Source organism: Acomys minous (assembly GCF_964271855.1).
Source record: "Acomys minous genome assembly, chromosome: 6".
Lineage (NCBI taxonomy): Eukaryota > Metazoa > Chordata > Mammalia > Rodentia > Muridae > Acomys > Acomys minous.
The window spans coordinates 44031004-44054627 of record NC_140487.1 but is presented as its reverse complement, the minus strand read 5'-3'; the positions used below and the strand labels follow the sequence as shown (position 1 = coordinate 44054627).

The window sequence follows — 23624 nt, the reverse complement described above, 5'->3', positions numbered from 1 at the left end:
AAAAGAAAACAAAAACAAAAAAGAAAAGATTAGATAGTAGAAATTTATAATGGCAAGTAAGGTTGGTTGTTACAATGTTCTTGTAAGTGGCAGGTTAAACAAATGGTTTGAGTACACAGTCACTTCAGGTTAGCAGTCTCAAGTGACTTCAAGATGTATTATTAACTTTGGCTGTAAAGTGCAAGCCTCTTAATATGTAAGAGCTATTTTTAGAATATTGCATCATCACACTGGATGTCATTCCACCATCCAGAGCCACAGTCTCTGACATCTGTGTGGGCCACTGGGCTGGCCAGTTTTTATGTCAACTTGATAATTACAGATGGTTGTGTTGCCAGGAATCGAACTCAGCACCTCTGGAAGAGCAGCCAGTGCTCCTAACCACTGAGCCATCTCTCCAGCCCCTGCCTTTGTACTCTAGAGGCTCTGCCTGCCTCTGCCTCCCAAGTGCTGGGATCATATATACTTTTAAAAGACTACTTTGTGGCTTGCAATGTCCACCTTCCCATGGAACAATTAGAGACATGCTGTTGTGTGATTAAGACAAAGGAAACCAGAGAGGAGTGGATCTTGGGGAGAGGGAAGACGTGGAGGAAAACTGGGAGGCGGGCAGGGAGGGAAAACTGCGGTTGTGAAGTAATGTATGAGAGAAGAATTATTTAAAAAGAAGCAAAAAAAAAAAAAAACCCTTAAAAATGTTTTGTTTTGTTTTTCAAGACAGGGTTTCTCTGTGTATCCTTGGCTGTCCTGGACTCACTTTGTAGACCAGGCTGGCCTCGAACTCACAGAGATCCACCTGACTCTGCCTCCCAAGTGCTGCGATTAAAGGCATGCACCACCATGCCCAGTCTGTTTTTAAAGATTAGATTATTTTACAGTGCATGAACTTGGAAGTATTTTCCCAACATAAGAGAATCTACCTTTTCTTTCATGTTTCTGCCTTGGGTGCTTCTCCTAAGGAGGAAGGGATTACCCACTGCCTACCAAACAACTTTTCATCTTCTTCAGGAAAGGAACATGGCTGCCCGGAATATGTTTCTGAGCCTTCTCTGCAGCTGGGTGTGGCCAGCTGAGTGGTGAGGGCCAACAAGTGGCAACAAGTGCAAAGCTGCTGTGCATTGGGGTGAGCTCTTGCAGACTGGGGCCACACCCTGCGCCTCCTCTCTGTTCTGCTGCCTACAAAGAAACAGCTAGAGCTCTGGCAGCCTTTTTGGACTGTTTCCATCTGAGGATGAATGCCAGCTTGGGTGAAGGGAAAGTAAGGAGCCTGGATGACTGATGTCACCACCCTGAGTTATCTGTCTGTGAACCTCCTTCATGTGAGAGAGTAAATAAGCCACAGTAGTCATGCCTTCAGCCAGTGATACTCCCATTTACCTGCACTTTCTTCTATCTGTTTTCATCGAATGTTCTTAAAATATAACCAAGATTTAGTGGCGCATCTAAAATAATAATGATTTGTGACTGGAGAGACGACACAGCCGTTAAGAGCACCAACTGCTCTCCCAAAGGACCCATGTTAGGTTTCCAACATACATGGTGGCCCACAACCATCTGTAACTTCAGTTCCATAGCAACTGTCTGCAGTATTTTATTTTTTATTTTTATTTTTAATTTTTATTTATTATGTATACAATGCTCTGCCTGCATGTACATCTGCACACAAGAAGAGGGCATCAGATCACGTTATAGATGGTTGTGAGCCACCATGTGGTTGCTGGGAATTGAACTCAGGACCTCTGGAAGAGAAGTCAGTGCTCTTAACCTTTGAGCCATCTCTCCAGCCCTCAGAATTTTTTTTTTTATTTTAATACTCTTGGTTTTTAAATATAAGTCCAAATTTTTTTTCTAGAATGTTACAGTGTGTATTGTTATTATGGAATTTGTAAACATTAGTCTGATTGGGAAATATTAATATTAATGTTAATATTACACTAAATGTTTAATTTAGTGTAGCTTTCCTTTACTTATATGCATACGAGATTACAGTCCCACAGTGATCTGAACGACAATTTTTACAAAGACATTGAAGCTCAGAGGGATTAATTCACTTGTTCAAGGTCGTCCCCAGCAAAACAGGAAAAGACAGCTGTTGACCCCGAAGTCTAAACTCTTGGCTACTCATACCAGGCTCTGGCTAGCACCAGCGGGAGACAAAAGATAAGGGAGACAGTTTTCCACAGGGCGTGCTAAGGTGAGCGTGTACCTACCGTTGCTGCACAGGTCCACTATGTTAATGCGTGTGGGTGCAGAGGTGCCTTTTGAGTTGGTTGCTGACACAGATGCAGTCCACGCCCCAGTTCCAGAAATGCCCCCGGTCCAAGAGGTGTTTTTTGTAGTGTTCTGCAGTGTAGTTTTCTCTGTCATGTCCTGTAAGGTCACCTGATAAGTGATTTCTCCCCTTGCCTCTGATGGACTCAGACTCTGCAACAAAAACATATGCATATATCCTTATTCTCAGACAAGGCCAGAGATGCTCTATGTGTCCGGACTGCCTGGTCCTGCTGCAGGTGACTCTATCGTGTGACCTTCTTATTCATATCTTCTCATCTCCTCCGTGCACGTTCATTCACAGAGTCACATTCTCACACCTTCTATTTAGTAAAAAAAAAAAAAAAAAAAAAAAAGTTAACACTTTACAAAGATAATTCTTCAAAGCACATTGCTTTTCCTTTGTTAGCAATGAAGCTTACTAATGGTAAACACAACTCATAGGAGAAGCGTGGAATCTGATTATAGCAACGCTGGCTCTGAACTATAAATTTTCCATCCCTCGGATCTTGAGGCAAACACAGTTCCTCCAGGTTCTGTTTTAAAATCCGTGAAACACACAGAGTGACACTCACAGAAGGACACACTTGGAGGGACCCACAGAGAGACACTCACAGAGACACACTCATAGAGACGCACTCACAGAGACACTCATGGACACACACACACACACACACACACACACACACACACACACAGAGTTATTGAGACATACTCAGATAGACATACTCACAGAGAAAAACAAGTACGCAGAGAACCGTGGGCATGGGCGAGGGGCAGGGGGAGAGGGCGCCCTTTTAAGTATAGAAAGTGCAGTGCTGCTTAAAACATCAAACCCAAGACTTTCGGAAGCTAAACCAGCAAAGTTGATACTTAGAAACTCGAATTAGCCATCTGTGCTGGGAACTTAGCTCCAAACTGCAAAATTCTGATTGAGATCATTTGGGAACAAACCCACAAAGTAAGCAGAAGCGCTCTGTTATTTTCCTCTTGCTTATACAGTGTTTTGTACAATGGTTCCAGGAAATGGAAGCACAGAACTCGAAGAGTTGCCGGGGTTAATCCCGGCAGTGCCCATTGCAGCCTCCTGCAGGAAGAGGGCGTGGCTTACAGGTTTAAGTAACATAACTTTCTGGGCACGGCTATCGGTTCATGGCAGGAGACTCTGTTTACTGGAAGACACACCCGAGGGCCTGCAACTGCTTGGGCTCCTCGGCTACCAAGAGATTGAACAATTTGGTTTCCTACGCAGTTTATCTGTCAGAAGAGCTTTGGGCAGACAGGAACAGCTGGCACACGTTCATTCTCTCACTTTAAGTGACTACACCGCCTTTCTGGTTGTAATTTGGATTCTGAGACATTTAGTAGACAAGAGAAGATGTTCAGATGTGCCAAGGGAAGTCATCTGGCTGTCCGAGTGGCTGCATTCTTACTGTAAATTAGCTAATGAGCTTTCAGGCTTCTATATTGCTGTTTCTTAGAGTTCAGTTAATGCAGCTCTGCTGGGGGAAGCCTTTTGGTTTGCGGGCCAAGCCCTAAACTAGATCTTGGCCCTGCGCGGTGCACTGGGTGAAGACAGGGCTGCTGGGGAACTTTTGAAGAGTATTTAGCATCTCCCTGAGTTATCTTTTCAGGCGTCCATTGCATCCATTATAATCAGTCTCATTGCCTGTCATGAAGATTACACAAATGGCTTTTTTTGTTTGTTTTTGTTTTTTGTTTTGTTTTTTTCGAGACAGGTTTTTTTGTGTGTGCCACCACACCCTGCTACACAAGTTTTGTTTGTTTTTTTTTTAATTCCCCAGGTTTTTGAGACAGTATCTCACTAGCTGCCTTAGAACTCCCTACACAAGCCAGGCTGCCCTCCAACTTGTGTTAGTCCCCCTGGCTCTGGGATTATAGGTGTGTGCCGCCACACCTAGCCACGCGATTGCTTTTGAAAGTATGGTGTCCTAACAAATGTCTGATTAATAAACTTGGCTTTTTATCAGAGGAGAAAAGCAACATAGGTGAAATAAATGCTTGTTAGGGAAGGCATTTGGCAGGCATGGGGAGCTTCGTGAGCAGTTAACTTCTGAGGAGTGACTTGGTGGGGAGAACTTGGACAGTCTGTGTTAGATACACTTATTCCTGCGCCTGAAGGGCTGGAAGGGAAGAATGGAGTGAGAGACAGATGTGGAGAGGGGCATGCTTTCCTGTAATGGGCACTTGTTTTCACCTATGGTGTTTTTACTGACCCTGTTGTTATGTGTTGCTCCTCAGGCCTGACACAGTTACGTCCAGGCCACCACAATTTACAGACGGAATCCCTGGTCATCCTTCCAGCTTAAAGTTGTAAAGCATCTTCTCTAGCTGTGGGGTTATGATGCATTCTGACACACAGCGTCAACTGAAGGTATACGTTTAACAATTTGGGAAGGGTGGGGACAGGAGTTTTTGTCTCCGTGAGCCGTGAGCCGTGAGCCGTAAGGCTCTGAGTCATGGGAGACAAGCAGTGAACCCTGAAGATAGCCATCCTGATGAGCCGACTGACTCCGCAGATAAACATACTTGTACTCCACTGCTACTTGTTTGAGAAGGTGATAAGGGAGAAAAACATTTTGTTAATCACGAGTTTCACATTCCTGGTCATGCTTAGCTCTTGTCACTTCGCGTTCTGAGTCCAGGCTTAGAGCCATACTTGAGCAGCTTGGTCTTACCCAGGGAGAAGACATATGCGGTTCTAGAGCGCCCCCTGGTGGGTGGCGGCAGGAAGCATCATCTGCACAGTGCAGCTGCCAATCCTGGTTGGATTTCTAACACCTACCAGCGCTTAGTGTGGGCCTCAGGCCACTGTTCCTCCGTGGTAAGAACATGCTACATGACAATGCTCTCCTTTTCATTTCCTGCTCCCTGTGGAGACACTGTCTGAAGCACTCCTTGGGTAATCCTATGGTTGAGGCTTTCAGCATTAAAAATAGCTCAGAATGTGACACACTTGATTTGTATTTCCTTCTTTTTTTAAAAAAAAGATTTATTTACTTTATGTATATGAGTGTTCTGTCTTCATGCACACTAGATTCTATTACAGATGGTTGTGAGCCACCATGTGGTTGCTGGGAATTGAACTCAGGACCTCTGGAAGAGAGGCCAGTGCTCTTAACTGCTGAGCCATCTCTCCAGCCCCCGTCTTGTTTTTTCTTTCTTTCTTTTATTAATTTATTCAGATTACATCTCAATTGTTATGCCCTTACTTTTCTCCTCCCGTTCCTCCCTTCCTTGATTTGTATTTCTTAGTTAAAAATCTAATGGAAGAAGGTGCCTCTGACTAATAAACTATTTGTTACCAAGATTTAGATGAAACCTATCGCCCTTGTTTTAAAGTAAAGCTTGACTCCTAGATGCAAACAATGAAAAGAGAAGCTGGGTGGCCACGCAGCACAGAGGACACAGCACTGACTCTAATGGCAGATAGGGAAAACCATTAGAGTTTTGCTCATGTCAAAGAAGAGCTGCAGTAATTCAGACCCCTTCACAGGCTCAGGCACTTAGATACACCAGTCACAGCTCTCCTCTCCTTTCCTTGCGGCTTTTGGTGGTTGCTGATTTTGGGCGTGTGTGATGCTGGGGTTGAAGACAGGCCTCATGCAGGCTCAGACACGTTCTTCATACTGAGCTGTATCCCCACCCTTGCATCTTCGTAGGAGGGACCTTTGGTTTTCTCACTTCTCTGTGTAACATCTGTTACACAGACTTATTTTATCACTTTGAGACATAATATCCCTATTTTCACTATAAAGATAATAATAACTCTTGCCTTATCTTTTGGCTCTCTATGAAATTCCTACTGATGTTAGGACTGATCACAGAGCACATATAATTTGTACATTGAAAACTGAACACTGGGTTGGCAGGATTGCCCAGTGGGTGTTTGCAACAAGTCTAATCACTTGAGTGAAGTTTCTGAAACCCACATGGTGGAAGGAGAGAATGGAAATCTCCACAGTCAATGGTACATGCACACAACCCCAAATAAATACATAAATGTAAGAACAAAAACAAATCTCCACACAAGCCGAATAACCTTCATTTTGGAATTCATGACTTACATTCAGCAACCACAGTCAAAGAAGAGAAATAACATGGAGGGTTCACTGTTTGTTTCCTTTACTGTAATGAGGTCTCACCATGTTGCCAGGAGCCTGAAGTGCTCCCCCTAGTGCAGCTTCTTTAATAGTTGGGGATACAGCTCCATGGCAACCGTGTTCTAACCTTGATTTCAAGTCTTAAGCATCAGTCCACTGCAGTCTTCCATGTACATATTCTCCCTTCCTCTGCAGACCGTCAGCTCCTTTTTGCACACTCAGGAGTTTGAATAATGCTTGCCTCATAACAGAAATGCCATCCTGACTTTTCATAATTACCTTCTGAATCTTCATGGTAGCTTTGTTATACATTAATATTCTACATGAATTATTATATATTAGTATTGTCGTAAGTTTATGCACGAGGAAAGTATGTACAGAGAGGCTAACTGCTTTGCTCAGGAATACACGAGGTACCCACCACGAAGCTGCAGCAGAACCACACAGAGAGCCCTGCTTGCTCATGACGTCAGAGGCTAGCGCTCTTGCCAGCCCTGGCATACCCTTCAACTGCCACAGAACTGAGCTGAGAACATGGTTCATCAGGTCAGCAACCAGAGCCCTTGTTGACCCCAGAAATCCAACCTACAGTTGTGCAAAACCATCTAGAGAACCCACCCATCTGCTTGTCTGGCCAGTGGCCAATGACCCTGTTGACCTAAAACTCAACCACTGTCCAAGCCCCCACATGGAGATTGTGCTTGCTTTTCAGATCAGAGGCTGACACTCCTGTTGAGAGTAGTACCTCATCCTCAGCTGCCATAGAACCATGCACCAGGTCAACTTGCTCATCAGATCAAAGGTTAGCATTCCCAATGACCCTGACACCCCACCACCATGCTACCAAAGAATTGCATAGAGATTTCTTCAGCTCCTTAGGGCAAAGGATAGCACCCTAGCTGACTCTGCCACCCTATCTTCTTGATACTGCAGAATCACATTGATTGCCAGGTCATGAGGTCAGAGGCTACACTCCCACTACTCAGTCATCTTCCTTGCCAACCAACACAGATTATACACTTGTGATGTCTGAGGTGTGCACCCCCTAGCCATGCTGGTGCCACCTCAGCTACTGTACCACACACTAAGAGTTCCCATGAATGAACTTCAAGCATCACATAGTTGACCTAAAAGCAGCTAAGATGGCCTAATGCCAAGCATAGACCCAAATAGCCACTCAGCAAAGGTGGCCTAACCACTCAAACTGAAAGACAACCAGTGAGCCAACTCCAGACGTGATATGTATAAACTCCAACCGAAAAAGGTAAGCAACATGAAAATCCAAGACAATATGTCTCCTCCCCAAATTGTGAGGCCCATAGTGAGAGCAATTTAGGTCAAATCCCAGAAAAAGTAGTCCAGAGAGGTATAAATATGTTCAAAGAATTCAAAGATGACATAAATAAACTCCAGAATGAATTTGAAGAGGACAGGAATAAACTCCTAAATGAATTCCAAGAGAATTTGTGTGTACTAACATTTTGAATAAAATAAAGAAGTCAATTCAGGATACGAAAATAAGCCCAATGAAGAAATAGAACAACTGGGGAAAAAAGCAACCTGAAATGAATAGAAAATATTCATAAAAGAAAATCTCAGTGGAAAATCTCATCAGTGGAATGGACCATGCAGAAGACAGAATATCAGGGCCTGAGGCAAAGCTGGAGGACTAGATCATTCAATTAAAGACACTGATTAAAATTTAAAGACTTTTAAATTATGAATGTTTGTTTGCATGCACGTATATACACTATGGACGTCACATGCATATCGGGTACCCAGGGAAGTCAGCAGAGGGCATGGATCTCTGGAAACTGCAGTTACAGATGACGGCATGTGGGTGCTGTGAACTGAGCCCATGTCCTCTGCAATAACAGCAATTACTCTTAAAAACACTGAGCCATCTCCTCTGTTCAAATGACAAATTTATTAAAGCACATGATCTTTTTGACACTTTCAAGTGGTCAAATGTATGTACTATGGGGATAAAAGAAAGAGAAGACTGTTGTGCTAAAGGTAGAGCAAACATAGAAGCTTTAAAAGCCACAAACACAAGCTGGGCAGTGGTGGCGCACACCTTTAATCCCAGTGCTCCGGAGGCAGAGGCAGGCAGATCTCTGAGTTCAAGGCCAGCCTGGTCTACAGAGTGAGTTCCAAGACAGCCAAGATACATAGAGAAACCCTGTCTTGAAAAAAACAAAACAAAACAAATCAACAAAAAGCCAGAAACACCTGAGAAGATATATTTCAAATTATGAAAGACTACAGATGCCAACCCCAGGCTACCTATGTCTGACAAAACTATCTGTCATAATTGAAGGAAAAAGAATAGCTTCTCATGAAAAAAAGCAGGCTAAAGGAATTTATGAGCACTAAGCCATAAAAACACAATCAAGAGGCCCCAGGAGGTGGAATAAATGACGCACCTAAGAACTAAGAAAACACCAGGCATTGCACAACCAACACATGACAAGAGTTAATTTACACCTTTCCTTACAATCCCTGGATAGTAATAATCTCAATTCCTCAACCAAGACACAGGCTAGAAGATTGAGATAGAAAACAGCAGCACTTATTTTACTGCTTCCAAGAAGCACACCTCCACATCAAAGGCAGGTAAGAAAACGGAAACAGGCATTCAAGCAAACGGAACCAAAAATTCAAGCAAGTACTGCTATAGTGATAGCTGACAAAATAGACTGCAAACCAAAATTCGTAACGAGAGATAAAAAAATCACTTCATATTGGCCAAGGAGACAGTTCACCAGGGAACGTTATAGCTCTAAACATATGAGCATTAAACAGAAGTGCATCCAATTTCACAAAACAGATATTACAGGATGAAAAGGTACAGATTAGTCACAACACAACAATAGTGAGTCACTTCTATATCTCACTGTCACTCAAAGATAAGTTATGCCAACAGCAGCAGCAACAACAACAACATGGCACTGGAATTAAATGACATAGATCAAATGTACCTGACAGGTATCCTTAGACACTCTACCTGAACATGTCAAAATACTCCTTTGTCTAAGCAGCCTGTGAAACTATCTAAAATAGATCACATATTAGGACACAAAGCAAGTCTCAACAAATATGGGAAAACTGAAATAACTTTTTGCATTCTATCGTATTATTACTGTGAATTAAAACTAGGAATCAGCAGCAAGAAAAACTACAGAAAATATATGAACTCATAAAGATTAAACAACACATTGTTGAATGATGACTGTGTAAGTCAAAAAATTAAAAAGGAAATAAAAAAAAGTTTAGAATCAGATGAACATAAAAATATAACACACCAATATGTATGGAATAAAATGAAGGTAGTCCTAAGAGGGAATTTTGTAGTTTCAAGTGCCTACATTAAAAAAAAAAAATCAAAGAAATTCAAATAAGTAATTTAACAATAAATCTTAAGGACTTGGAAAAACAAGAACAAACCAAACCTAAAGGCAGTAGATCGGAAGAAATAACAAGTAGTAGTGCTAGAGTTGATTAAAAACAAACAAACAAACAAACAAATAGGGCAGGAGAGATAGCTCAGAGGTTAAGAGCACTTCCTGCTCTTCCAAAGGTCCTGAGTTCAATTCCCAGCAACCACATGGTGGCTCACAAGTGCCCTCTTCTGGCATGCAGGCACACATGCAGACACAAGACTGCATACATAATAATAAATAAACAAATCTTTAAAAACAAATAAACAAACAAAAACACAATACAAAGAAACAAAGTTGCAAACCAAATTCAAGAACATACAAAAAGACCATTTACCTTGATCAAGTAGGATTTATTCCAGAGATTCATGAATGGTTCAATAAACAAAATTCAGTAAATGTTATAAATTATATAAAAGGGCTCAGGACAGAAACCACAAGGTCATGTCAATAAAGGCAGGAAAGGCTTTTGACAAAATACAGCATTCTTTCATGTCACAAGTTCTGAACATATTCAGTAAATGTTACAAATTATATAAAAGGGCTCAGGACAGAAACCACAAGGTCATGTCAATGAAGGCAGGAAAGGCTTTTGACAAAATACAGCATCCTTTCATGTCACAAGCTCTGAACATATCTAACACATGGCTATATGTAAGACACACCCATAGCCAACGCTATATTCAAATTGAGATAGATGCAAAGCATTTCCACTAACGACAGGAACAAGGTAAGTGTGTCTACTTAGTCCACTCTTATTCAATATAGCACTAGACGTATTAGCTAAGACAAGACAACAGCTGCCCCCCCGCAAAAAAAAAAACAAGAGAAGAAAATAAAAGGGGTACAAATAGAAAAGGAAGAAGTCAAAGTAGCTCTAGTTGCAGATTGTATAACTGTATGTATAAGAGACCTTAAAGATTCTACAGGAAAACATCTAGAACTGAAAAACACTCATTGGCAGGATACAAAAGCAACACACAAAAGTCACTAGCTTTCCTTTGTATCAATGACAACCAAACTGAAAGAGGAACCAGGGGATAATCTCACTCATGATGTCCTAAATAAAATAAAGGAAAAACTACATTTTACTTATTTATTCTGTGCACATGTATGTGCAAGCTTGTATAGTACAGGTGAGTATACCACAGTTTATGCGGGATGGCCAGAGCCTAACTTGTGGGAGGTGGTTCTTTTCTCCAACATGTGGTCCCAAGGATCAAATTAAAACCATTGGGATTGGCAATAGACACCTTCGCCCATGAAGCCATCTCATTGGCCCTATAATGAAAACGTTAAACCACTTAAGAAAGGAATTGAAAAGGATAGTAGAAGATGGACAGGCTTCCCGTGCTCATGGACTAGAGGAGCCAATATTGTAAAAACGGCCATCTTTCTAAAAGCAGCCGAGAGACTCAATGCAATCCCAGTACAATTCCAGTCACATCCTTCACAGAAATAGGAAAAAATAATCTTGAAACTCATATGAAAGTACAAGAGGCCTTGGATAGCCCAAACACTCCTGAGCCAAATGAATACTGTTCAAGGCATCATATTATCTGATTTCAAGTTATTTTAAGGAGCCAATAACAAATGACACAACAACAACAAACAACAAACAAACAAAAAACCAAAAAAAAAAAAAACCAAAAAACAAAACAAAACAAAACAAAACCCAAACCCATCATGGTGTGGCCACAAAACAGACATGAGAGTGAACAGAACAGAATAGAGGATCCATGTTCCTGGCAAGACGGCTCAGTATATAAAATTGCACATACTGCTTTTGCAGAGGACGCAAGTTCTGTTCCCAGCATCCCTATGGATGGCTTACAACCATCCATAACTTCAGCTCCAAGGATCTGTCTTAGGGTTGCTATTGCTGTGAAGAGACACTATGACCACAGCAACTCTTATAAAGAAAAATAACTAATTGGAGCTGGCTTACAGTTCAAAGGTTTAGTTCATTATCATCATGGTGGGAAGCAATGCAGCATGCAGGCAGACATGGTGCTTGAGAAGGAGCTGAGACTTATCTGGATTGGCAGGCACCGGGAAGAAGAGAATGCCACACTGGGCCTTGCTTGAGCATTTAAGACCTCAAAGTCCATCCCCAATGACACACTTCCTCCAACAAAACTGTACCTACTACAATCAGAACGCACCTCCTAACAATGCCACTCTCTATGGGTCATTTCTTTCAAACACCACAGGATCTAAAGATCTCTTCTCGCCCCTGCGAACATTACAGTCTTGTTACACACACGCACGCACGCACGCACGCGCACACACACACACACACACACACATAAAATAATGTGTGGGGCTCGGGAGATGGCTCAGTGGTTAAGAACACTGGCTGCGCTTCCAAAGGTCCTGACTTCAATTCCCAGCAAGCACATGGTGGCTCACAAGCATCTATAATGAGATCTGGTGCCCTCTTCTGGTGTGTAGGTGTACGTGTAGGCAGAAAACTGTACACATAATAAATAAATAAATCTTTAAAAAAAGAAATAATGTGTAAAAGAAAAAGAATAGAGGGCCCAGATACAAGTCCATGTAACGGCAATCACCTAAAATTTGACCAAGATTCAAAAAAATGCATACACATTGGAAGACAGTTTCTTCAACAAATGGTATAGGGAAACTGGATATCTATGTGCAGAAGAAAAATTCTTGTCTCACCTTGTACAAAAATTAATGCCAGATGGATCAAGGACCTCAAGACCTAAAACTCTGAAAATGTTCGCGGGGAAAATAAGAAATACACTTCAAGATACAGGCATAGGTTAGGATTTTCTGAGTAAGACTCCAATTGCCTAGGGAATATGGCCAATGATAAATAACTACAATTTCATGAAACTAAAAAGCTTTGTGCATCTGTCAAACAAGTGGAAATGCAGCTCATATAAAGGGAGAACGTGTTTGGTATCCATATGTTGGACCGCAGATTAGTATCTAGAATACACAGTGAACTCAGGAAACTCAATATTGGTCAGAGTGTTTTGCCATATGCCTTGAATTCCAGCAATCGGGAGGTAAGACAGGTGGATCTCTGTCTTTGAGGACAGCCTGGTTTATGTAGCAGTTACAGACTAGCCAAAGCTACATAGAAAGACCTTATCCAAAAAACAACCAAACCAAACCAAACCAAAACAAAACAAAAAGAAATTAAACATTCAGAAAACAAACAATTGAACTACAGCAGCGACAACAACAGAGCCACAAGATTTCTCAAAAGAAGAAAAACAAATGGCTAATAAGCATTAAAAAAATATCCAACACCATTGGCCACCAAGAAAATGCTAACTAAAAGTACTGTGTGATTTCATCTCTCATCCTCAGAATGGCTGTGATCATGAAAACAACAGCCGCAGCAAACAACCTGATTAGTGGAATGAGACTAGATGTCTATCAACTGATGAGTAGATAATGATAATGTGGTACATACAAATAACTGAATTTTATTCAACTATAAAGAAAAATGAAATATTTCCAGCTCTACCCATTTTCCTACAACGTTCCTCCTCCTCCTCTTCCTCTTCCTCCTCCTTTGTTTTTTTTAGATAGGGTTTCTCTGCATAGCCTTGGCTGTGCTGGATGCACTTTGTAGACCAGGCTAGCCTTGAACTCACAGATCCACCTGCCTTGGTCTTCCAAGTGCTGGGATTAAAGTCATGCCCCACCATGCCTGGCTCAAAGTTCATTTTTTCTTAAGTAAATTCCCACAGACAAATGTATGTTATCTTTTATATGTGGCCCCTTGCTTTGACATTTTAGATTTATGTACCTAATCTGGAGTGTATGGATGTGTGTCTAAGTGAGTGTGTGGGTGTGTGCCTGTGTGAGTGTGTGGGTGTGTGTCTGTGTGAGTGTGTGGGTGTGTGTCTGTGTGAGTGTGTGGGTGTGTGCCTGTGTGAGTGTGTGGGTGTGTGTGTGTGTGAGTGTGTGGGTGTGTGTCTGTATGTGTGTGTGGGTGTGTGCCTGTGTGAGTGTGTGGGGATGTGCCTGTGTGAGTGTGTGAGGATGTGCCTGTGTGAGTGTGTGGGTGTGTGTCTGTATGTGTGTGTGGGTGTGTGCCTGTGTGAGTGTGTGTGTGTGTGCCTGTGTGAGTGTGTGTGTGTGTGTGAGTGTGTGGGGGTGTGTCTGTGTGAGTGTGTGGGGATGTGCCTGTGTGTGTGGGTGTGTGCCTGTGTGAGTGTGTGGGGATGTGTCTGTGTGAGTGTGTGGGGATGTGTCTGTGTGAGTGTGTGTGGATGTGCCTGTGTGAGTGTGTGGGTGTGTGTCTGTGTGAGTGTGTGGGGGTGTGTCTGTGTGAGTGTGTGTGGGTGTATGGCTGTGTGAGTGTGTGGGTGTGTGTCTGTGTGAGTGTGTGGGTGTGTGTCTGTGTGAGTGTGTGGGTGTGTGCCTGTGTGAGTGTGTGGGGATGTGCCTGTGTGAGTGTGTGGGTGTGTGTCTGTGTGAGTGTGTGGGTGTGTGTCTGTGTGAGTGTGTGGGGATGTGCCTGTGTGAGTGTGTGGGTGTGTGTCTGTGTGAGTGTGTGGGGGTGTGTCTGTGTGAGTGTGTGGGTGTGTGCCTGTGTGAGTGTGTGGGGATGTGTCTGTGTGAGTGTGTGTGGATGTGCCTGTGTGAGTGTGTGGGTGTGTGTCTGTGTGAGTGTGTGGGGGTGTGTCTGTGTGAGTGTGTGGGGGTGTGTCTGTGTGAGTGTGTGGGGATGTGCCTGTGTGAGTGTGTGTGGATGTGCCTGTGTGAGTGTGTGGGTGTGTGTCTGTGTGAGTGTGTGGGTGTGTGCCTGTGTGAGTGTGTGGGTGTGTGTCTGTGTGAGTGTGTGGGGATGTGCCTGTGTGGGGTATGGGACACTAAACTGAGGAAGACTTTACTTCATTATGTTTCCACAGTTCATCATTTCCTTAAATCTCCGTTTCTCTTGAAAACTCCATATAAGTGAGTATGTGAGTGGATAGGTTTATATATGTGGGTGTGTGCATCTACACATTCATACAGGCACACATGTACACACTCACATAGGCACACATCCACACACTCACTTAGACACACACCCACACACTCACATAGGCACATATCCCACACATTTATACAGGCACACATCCACCCATTCATGCAGGCACACATTTACACACTCATCCAGGCATGAATACACACACTCATATAAGCACACATCCACATATTAATACAGGCACAGGTTTCACATTTACACACTCATACAGGCACGCATCCACACACTCATACAGGCGCACATCCACCCATTCATGCAGGCCCATGTTTACACACTCATCCAGGCATGAATACACACACTCATACAGGCATATATCCACACACTTTAGACCACCCTTCACCCACATATATAAACCTATCTACTCACACACTCACTTATATATACACACACATGCATGCACACATCCCTACATACATGCTCACCCAATCACTCCCTTGTATACACAAACTCCTATGCATACACTCATCCCTTATATACATACAAACACATTCACACATATATGACACACACATAATGCACCCACCCACAGATATGCATGTGAGTACACTTACACTTGAATCCACAAATACTCCTACAGGGCCTGCACACACTCAAAACCTACTTATTCTTCTAAGGTAAACACCCTATGAAAGCACAAGACCATTTTCCTTTTGTTAAAAAAAAATAACAACTCTCACTTTTCACAGGCTGCTGGCATTTTACTTTGGACTTCCTTAGTGCCCCTCTTTGCAGTTAAGGGGTGTTTCAGTGTTATTAAAGAAGAAAATTCATATGCATGTCTGCTAGCCTTCACCCCAGTGCAGTATCAACTGGGTCTCATTGCAAAAACACCAATCTGGATCTTTTAATTTACAAATTATGGCTGTCTTTGAACACCGTTTTTGAAAGCAGCTTCATTCTGAACTGCTGTGTTGGTTTCAAAGTGAAGGTTTTGGTCATGATGCAACAAGTAGTTTTTAATAGGTTCTCTTGTCTCAGTCACAGTGTGTGTGTGTGTGTGTGTGTGTGTGTGTGGTGAGAGGGGTGGGAAGGAGCTTTGAAATATCAAGTATAGTACACCTCACCTGGAGACCTTGTCCTGTGGGGAATGCAGGTCAGAGCTGAGCTTAAACCGTGTTTTGACTCAACAAAGATGGCTCATCAAGCAGCAAAAAGGCTTAGCGGGGCTCTCAGGTCCTCATGTCCACCTAGTGGCTGGACGACCCCAGACAGGCACTGACTTCCTCTGGCACCGGCTATGTGAATGTCTAGTGCCCAACCCTTGTGAGAAGTAAATAAAGTCCTAAGGGTTGCTTTCAGGCCAGGTGCAGCTTTGATGTTGCATAAGAGAGGCAGGCTCCAGTGTCCTGTTCCTGCTTCCCCGCTGAGGACGGTCGCTTTCCAGTACCATTTAGGATATTTTCTTTCTTCTTTCTTAAACTTTGGCTCTTTCAATAATGGTGGGAAAAAAAATTCCTAACCAGCCACACCCACAATTTCCTCATCTTTAGCTCACTGAGGATGACTCAATAAGACAGAAGTTTTGAAAGGGCGATGGCTAAAGCGGAAGGTATAATTTAGAGGCAGAAATGCTGGGCATGGAGGTGGGTGAAACAAGGATGCAAACGTTGGAGGAGGGACCGCTGGGTGCTGATGACTTTACGTGTCATGGAATTGTCTGAGCTCCTGTGTTCCCAAAGCGCCACTTTGAAGCCACCATGGAAGGAGAAAGACATGTTCTCGTACTTGCTTAAGTTTATACTCTTGAGTTTTGCATTGAAAACTTACCTTCCAGAAGAGAGAGATCTGTTGTTTGTTAAGGCTGACGTTCTCTTTCCTGTACCAGATGTCTAATTTGCCAACAGGTGCTGATGAGAGGAAGGAGGAAACAAGCACATTTTCACATAAATACAGATATATACACAATAGAAAACCTTTAAAGCCAATAAATGTTCCTGGAAATTATTATAGGCTAATTTCAGTTTTTATTGTAGTCTAGTATTTCCTGTTTTATTTTACTGAGATGCAAACATGTGTACCTTTGGCACAAATGTAAAAAAAACATGGATACTTTGAAAAGAAAAAATTAAAAGTATTGAGAAGGACATTTATTTTCTAACTTACCTTTAAAGTATATGAACTCACATTTCATTTATACACAGGCATTTAAATTAAATATTCAAGGTGTATGTAGTTACTTCTCTCTCTCTCTTTTTAAAGTAGAATGTGGGAAAGTAAGGACACAGAGAAAATCAAGGTGTTCTAAGAACATAAAACACAAATGCAAACAGAAGCTTTATCTTCACCCCAGTTCTAAACTTGGACTGAAGTGTGGTTATTTCATGTGACCTACTTGGAGGGATGGCACAGCTCATTTATCTTAAAAGCCACCATGCCTAGTAGAGTCTCTGGGATGTAGTAAGCGTTGCTCAGTGATGAATGAACAGACCAGGCAATGTCATTTGATATCAAAACATAAGCTGTGAAGAAATAAGCCTCAAGCTAAAAGACAGTGGTTGAATATAGTGTACCTAAATGTGAGAGAGACACATTTGAAAAAGAGATAGAGTAATCAACCTATGCTGTGGTGTGTGTGCGTGAGAGAGAGAGAGAGAGAGAGAGAGAGAGAGAGAGACAGAGACACAGAGAGACAGAGACAGAGAAGGAGGGAGGGAGGGGGAGGGAGGGAGAGAGGGAGGGGAGAGAGAGAGAAGGAGGGAGGGGGAGAGAGAGAGAGAGAGAGAGAGAGAGAGAGAGAGAGAGAGAGAGAGAGAGAGGGAGAGAGTTTGTTCTCTCCTACCCTACTTTACAGATTTGCTCTTAGCCAAGAGTTCAGTCAGAACAACCAACCACCGAGGTCAGCTGTTGTTGCTCCATCACAACTTCCCTCGCAGTGAAACCCAGTGGAGCTGTATTGGAGTTCCTTCTGGAATAAAGCACCTCTCAACCAGGACAAAATTCCTAGACTAAACTAATAACACTTACTACTTGGATGACAAAAGCTAAACAGCCAGAGAGACTATGAGCAATGGGGCAAGAGAGGGCAAGCCAGGGCAGCCCCGTGCCAGCACTGTCTCTAGGGCCTGCTGGGATCTTCTCAGCATCACCTTTCCTTCTCCTCCTGCTCTGCTGGCATGCGGTGTACTGCGAGGGTTACCGAGGACCTAGGCTATCTGCGTAGAACTCTGCTGTGAGGTCTTGCCCCTTAGCAGGTTTCCTCATCTGTCTGGTGGGATTAGATAGCTCTGTATCGTGGGGGCTGTCTTGAGAATTGAGAGGAGTGCCGCCACAGGGTGAACCGCCAGTAAATACATCTTTGCCTCTTTTCTCAATTCAAAACTGAGTTGCTGAGTGGCTAAGAAACAGAATCACGGCGCTGGAGAGATGGCTCAGACGTTAAGAGCACTGGCTGTTCTTCCGAAGGTCCTGAGTTCAATTCCCAGGATGGCTCCCAACCATCTATAATGAGATCTAGTTGTGTAGGTGTACATGCAAGCAGAACACTGTATACATAATAAGTAAACAAATCTTTAAAGAAAAAGAAAAGAAAGAAAAGAAACAGAATTACAGTTAGGGAAAGCCAGGCTCTGATCATGGGTCTGTTTAATTCCATAGCCCAGGTTGGCATAGTTTGCACCATACAGTGACTTGGCTTTGAAGATTCCTGTGACTTCTTTATAAAACTTGCACTCCCCATCAGGTGGACCTCTTCTATGACTGTTCTCTTCTTTTGTAAGTTTCTTCGCTCTCTGTCTCTCTGTCCCTCTGTCCCTTTCTCCTTCTCCTTTTAACCATCTGCTTGTGTGTAGTTTTTTTTTTTTTTTTAACCTAAAGCTACTTTCCCACTAGGGGTAACATTGCCCTTGCAGCAAGGGCTACAAGATGAGCAAAGCTTCCACCAAGCATTCTGCAATCTTCTCAGTCCCTCAGGACATGAAAACGTTACCCAAGAAATGAGCCTGGGACTCGTCTCTGACAGACCATGTGTAAAGATCGAAAAGCTACAGGCGGCTGATCACTCCAAAGTGCAAGGTAAAGTTTGGTCACCGCCATGTGTGTACGTGGTCTCTGTGGGCCCTCTTCTGATGCGGAAGGCTCACATGATAATGCCTGCTGTACACTTGTGGATGAGGAGGTTGGTAAAGATCACATGGACAAAAGATTCGGAGCTGCTAACAGGCAAAGCCAAGAGCTGAGGCCAACTCTTGCTATCTCCAAAAAGCCTGCTTTTACCAGTGCAGGGTGCTTTGTTGAACAAAGATCTCAATATTCCACAAGTTACATAGTCCAGGCGTTGACTCTGTAATTAGGACTGGGTGTGTTCAGTGTTAAAAAATCGGTTGACTTGTTCACAACAGTAATGCCTTCAGATGATTACATATTGGCAACAAATGTACAGACATTGCTAACTAGATTGCTTGTTAAAGATCCAGCACCTAACACATTATTACAGACTAGGTAGGAATCAAATTCTGCACTTATGTTCCCTCCACAAACTTGAAAATAAATACAAGTGAGGTTTTGGTGGTGCTCTCCTTCTGCCCAGGGTTCAGACTGTCTTCCCTGGATCATCAATGGCCCCTCCCAGGGACTCGTGTCATTCTCTACACTGCATTGTGTCTGAGGCCCAAGAGAAAAACAAAGATAGTTTATTATTATTATTATTATTATTATTATTATTATTATTATTATTATTATTATTATTATTATTTTAAGAGACAGGGCTTCTCTGTGTAGCTCTTGTGTCCTGGACTCACTTTGTAGACCAGGCTGGCCTCAAACTCACAGAGATCCGCCTGCCTCTGTCTCCCATGTGTGGGGATTAAAGTTGTGCACCACCACGCCTGGATAACAAAGAATTTCTTAATACCATATACTACCCATCTGCTGTCCCACATTTATGTCTTTGGGAAAGATAGAGAATTATTGCTGTTTTAATTTCCTCACTTCACACACTCTCTGTCCATGTTGTATGAACTTCCTTCTTCCATATGCACGGACTATACTGGCTGTCTAAGTCACGAGGTCTAATGGTCTCTTCTCTGGGCTTATTTCATTGCATTTCTTTAGTAAAAGGAAAAAGATTTATACAATCAAAAGAGAAACCAGAGTATTTTCTTTTTCTTTCTTTCTTTTAAAAAATTTACATATTACAGTGTTCTGCCTGCATGTATTCCTGTATACCAAAGAGGATATCAGATCACATTATAGAAGGCTGGGAGCCACCACCATGTGGTTGCTGGGAATTGAACTCAGGACCTCAGGAAGAGCAGTCAGTGCTCCTAACCTCTGAGCTATCTCTCCAGCCCAAAACAAGAATATTTTCATTGCATTTCTTAGCATCTCAATTCAAGAGGTTGTCTCTTTTTTTATTTTTCTAATGCAAGGTTTATTCTGGAGACCTGATTATGTGTGAGAAAATGGTGAGGGAACAAAAGTTTTCTAGTTTTCTCATGCTGACTCATCTACCCTACAACGAAGGAATTATTAGAGTAATGATGGGAAAAGCAGGTTGTAGGTTATACAGAGAGTGCGACTTTCATAAAGGTCAAACAAGGAAAGCTAGATGTTGTTTAGAGACACATGAATGAGAAATACATATTCCAGGGTAGTGCTACTAATGGGAAGACATGACAGGGCTAAGAACATATTGCTAATGTGACAGTGACAGTATTTAAGACAAGCGTTGGGTCTGAAAGTGGTAATATTGTTGCCCTACTAATAATGAGACTACACATGAGATTGACAAAAGATAGTCAGCACTAGGGGTAAAAACAACCAAGATCATGAGGTTTCAGAGAACTCAGTGCATTACATGTTTCAAGGGGGTAATGGCTCTTGTCCTTGCTGGAAGACCTTGAAGGCTGTACATCCTAGACAAAGCACCTTGTCAGACTACTATTAAAAACCAAACAAACCCAAAATTATAGAGTGGATGGCTTGAACAACACACACCGATTGGTATGGTTCTATAGACTGGATGGCTTGAACAACACATGCATATTGATGGCTCTAGAGGCTGGGAAGTGAAGATCCAGATACTGCCAGATCTGATGCTAAAGAGAGCCTTCTTGCTGAATCCTCACACAGGAAGTGGGGGAGTAGAAAAAAGATCTGTTCTCCTCTCCTTAAGAGGGCAAGGATCCCTTTCATGATGGCTCTGTACTCATAACCCAATTACTGGCACAAATCGCATTGCCTAATTCTATCCCATGGGGGGGTGTCAAGGCTTCATTATATAAATTTTGTGGGAACATGAACTTCAGTTCATAGCAGTGAAGACATATACAAATATGACTCCTCTTTCCCAGATTCCCTTTGGGTGTTGTGTTTCACCTTGGCATTGCCTCCCCCAGGAATTTTGATCTAGCCTTTGAAGATAAGTTGGAATCTCTGGCATCTGAAGTTCTGACTGGTTGTTATGTCCCAGCACTTGATGTTGTTCCTGATGCAAACACATTTCTTAGAGGCCATGCTTTATGTTTCAAGGAAAAACACTTTTTAGTAGTGGGATAGCCACCATTTTTTCAAATAATGTACAGAAAGGCCCCATACACATATGTAACTGATAGGCAGTTTGATCTTCGTGTGGGTCCCCTAGCATGTAGAGTGGGGGCTTTCTCTGACATGGACTCTGTTGCCTGCTTTGGATCACTTTCCCCTAGTTTTGTGTAGTGGGGGGGGGGTTGGGGTCTGCTGCCTTGTCTGGCCTCAGTGCAAGAGAATGAACTTAGTCCTGAGGCAACTTGATATGCCGGGGTAGATTGGTGTGGGGAAGGTGTTCCTTTTTCTGAGGAGGAGGAAGAGGAAGAGGAGGAGGAGGAGGAGGAGGAGGAGAGGTGGGCAAGGGAGAAGAGGGTGGGAAAGTGGGACTGGGTGGAGAGGAGAGAGGGGACTGCAATTGGGATGTAAAGGGGATAAATAAATAAATTTAATTAAAAAATGTACAGGCATTTGCTTCCTGAGGGACAGGGACAAGCTTAGGAAATGAAGATGGGCCAAAGGTTGGGCCTCTGGCTAGATCACAAATGATTGCCCCCAATGAAATGTTTACATGGGAGTCCTTTCAGGCAAAGAGTCCAGCTTTAGGCAAAGAGATAGAAGCATTATAATTTCTGAGTCTATTCCAGGGGTTCATAAGCATGGTTTGTGGGCCAAATCCAGCCTGATGCCCATTTTTTGTACAGTAGCAAACAATAGTAGTTGTTTGGCATTTTAAATAATTATAAAATCAGAACTACCGTTATAAGTAACACATGAACACTTTGTAAAATCCAAATGCTGCTATTCACACATGGTGTGTTCTTGGAGCCCAGCCGTGTCTCTGGTTGATGCCGATGGCTGCTTAGATATTTCAAGAACAACTTTTAATAACTGCAGAGACTATACAGTCTACAAAGTTGCAAGTGTTGGCTCTCTGGCTCTGCAGATAAACTGCTAATTTCCAAGCTTCTTTGTGATGGAAGGTTACCTAAGATGTTAGAACAACGGTAGAATTCGATTATTTGCACCTGTCTTAATGGCAATACTAGGTATAACGTGTGAATGAATGAATGAATGAATGTATTTATTTATGTCCTGGCTTCTCAATGTGAGGAATGGTGGCTGTAATGGGTTATCAAATCTCTCTTCCTTGAGTGTCTTTCACTCATCTGTATTGTCAGCATGACATGAAACACTTCTTTGCCACTCTTACCTAAAGATAAACACGCCATCCCTTCTTAATTAATTGACGTGAGTAGCACTCAAACATGTGAGCAGAGACTAAATCTCATAGTGGAGCTGTGTGTTAGGTGTTGTGAGTGATGAGTGTGCACACGTCTGGATACTTGGGAGCTCAAATTCATGAGTGTTCTCTTACTAGAAAGAAAATATGGCTCTGAGCCCCTGGAGTCAAGACTGCTTTTGATGGGTGTTGAATTAGGGACTGTTTCTCAGAAAATGACATGGTCTCCTTCCTCCTCCCCTTCCTTAGTGGTTGTTTCTCTGGAGGACCATGTCAGGACTTGAATTTAACCCCCAAAGGAAGAGACCCAAGTGGAGTGAGGAGAACCTTCACCAAACAGCAATGACGCGCATAGCCACAGCTGGGCCACCAGGGGACACAATGTTCCCCCCCAGGTTTTAGAAGCTGAGGCTTCAGAAAAAGAGCCCTATCATGCATCATTCACAGTTTCAGAGAGTAAAGCAAGTTACGTACGACTAGACACTTAAAAGGGTTAAAGGGAAGAAGTGTTAAAAAAAAAATTCACACGTTTAGGTTTACATCAGTTGGTGCTTCAAAAGGAAACTGATGACAGAGGAGTGGTGAAGGGTGTAAACCACACAGCTTAAAGTAGGAGCAGAGAGGATAGGGCAGCCCACGGAGAGCTCAACCAAAGAAAAGCAACATGCATACATTGAAAGGAAGCGAGCAGAGCGAGGTAAGCCGTGGCTTAGTTTTCTGAGGGCCTGCTCTGCCCTGAACATGCCAGCCTCACAGTGACTGGTTGCCCCTTTATGGCATATTAGAGTTACCAGTTTGCCTTAGAGAAGCTTTAATTTACCAGGTAAATGCTAAAAAAGAAAAGAAAAGAAAATAGTTTCCAGTGCATCTAAGTAAGGCACTAGTCAGTGTATAGATGACAAGGATTCATTAGCTCCAAGTTTCTGTAATTTGCACCTCAGCCCCAGATAATGTAATAATGTAGCTTACAGATGTCCAGACCAATGTACCATCTTAGATTTGAATATCAAATATGACCCATTTGAAAAATTTTATCTACGTGTTGCAAACAAAATCTAACCCATGAG

The 23624-nt window shown here is 42.7% G+C and overlaps 1 protein-coding gene across 2 annotated transcripts in view; it reads right to left on the bottom strand.

Annotated features, from left to right (window-relative positions):
- The window catches only part of IL12RB2 (interleukin 12 receptor subunit beta 2), a 77908-nt gene that overhangs the window by 30064 nt on the left and 24220 nt on the right, over positions 1-23624 (bottom strand). For both annotated transcript variants that reach the window (XM_084785194.1, XM_084785195.1), the window contains exons 9-10: positions 16620-16699; positions 2211-2424 (exon numbers count right to left, since the gene is read on the bottom strand). In XM_084785194.1, the coding sequence (XP_084641320.1) occupies positions 2211-2424; positions 16620-16699 (294 nt within the window). The remainder of the gene's footprint in view (positions 1-2210; positions 2425-16619; positions 16700-23624) is intronic.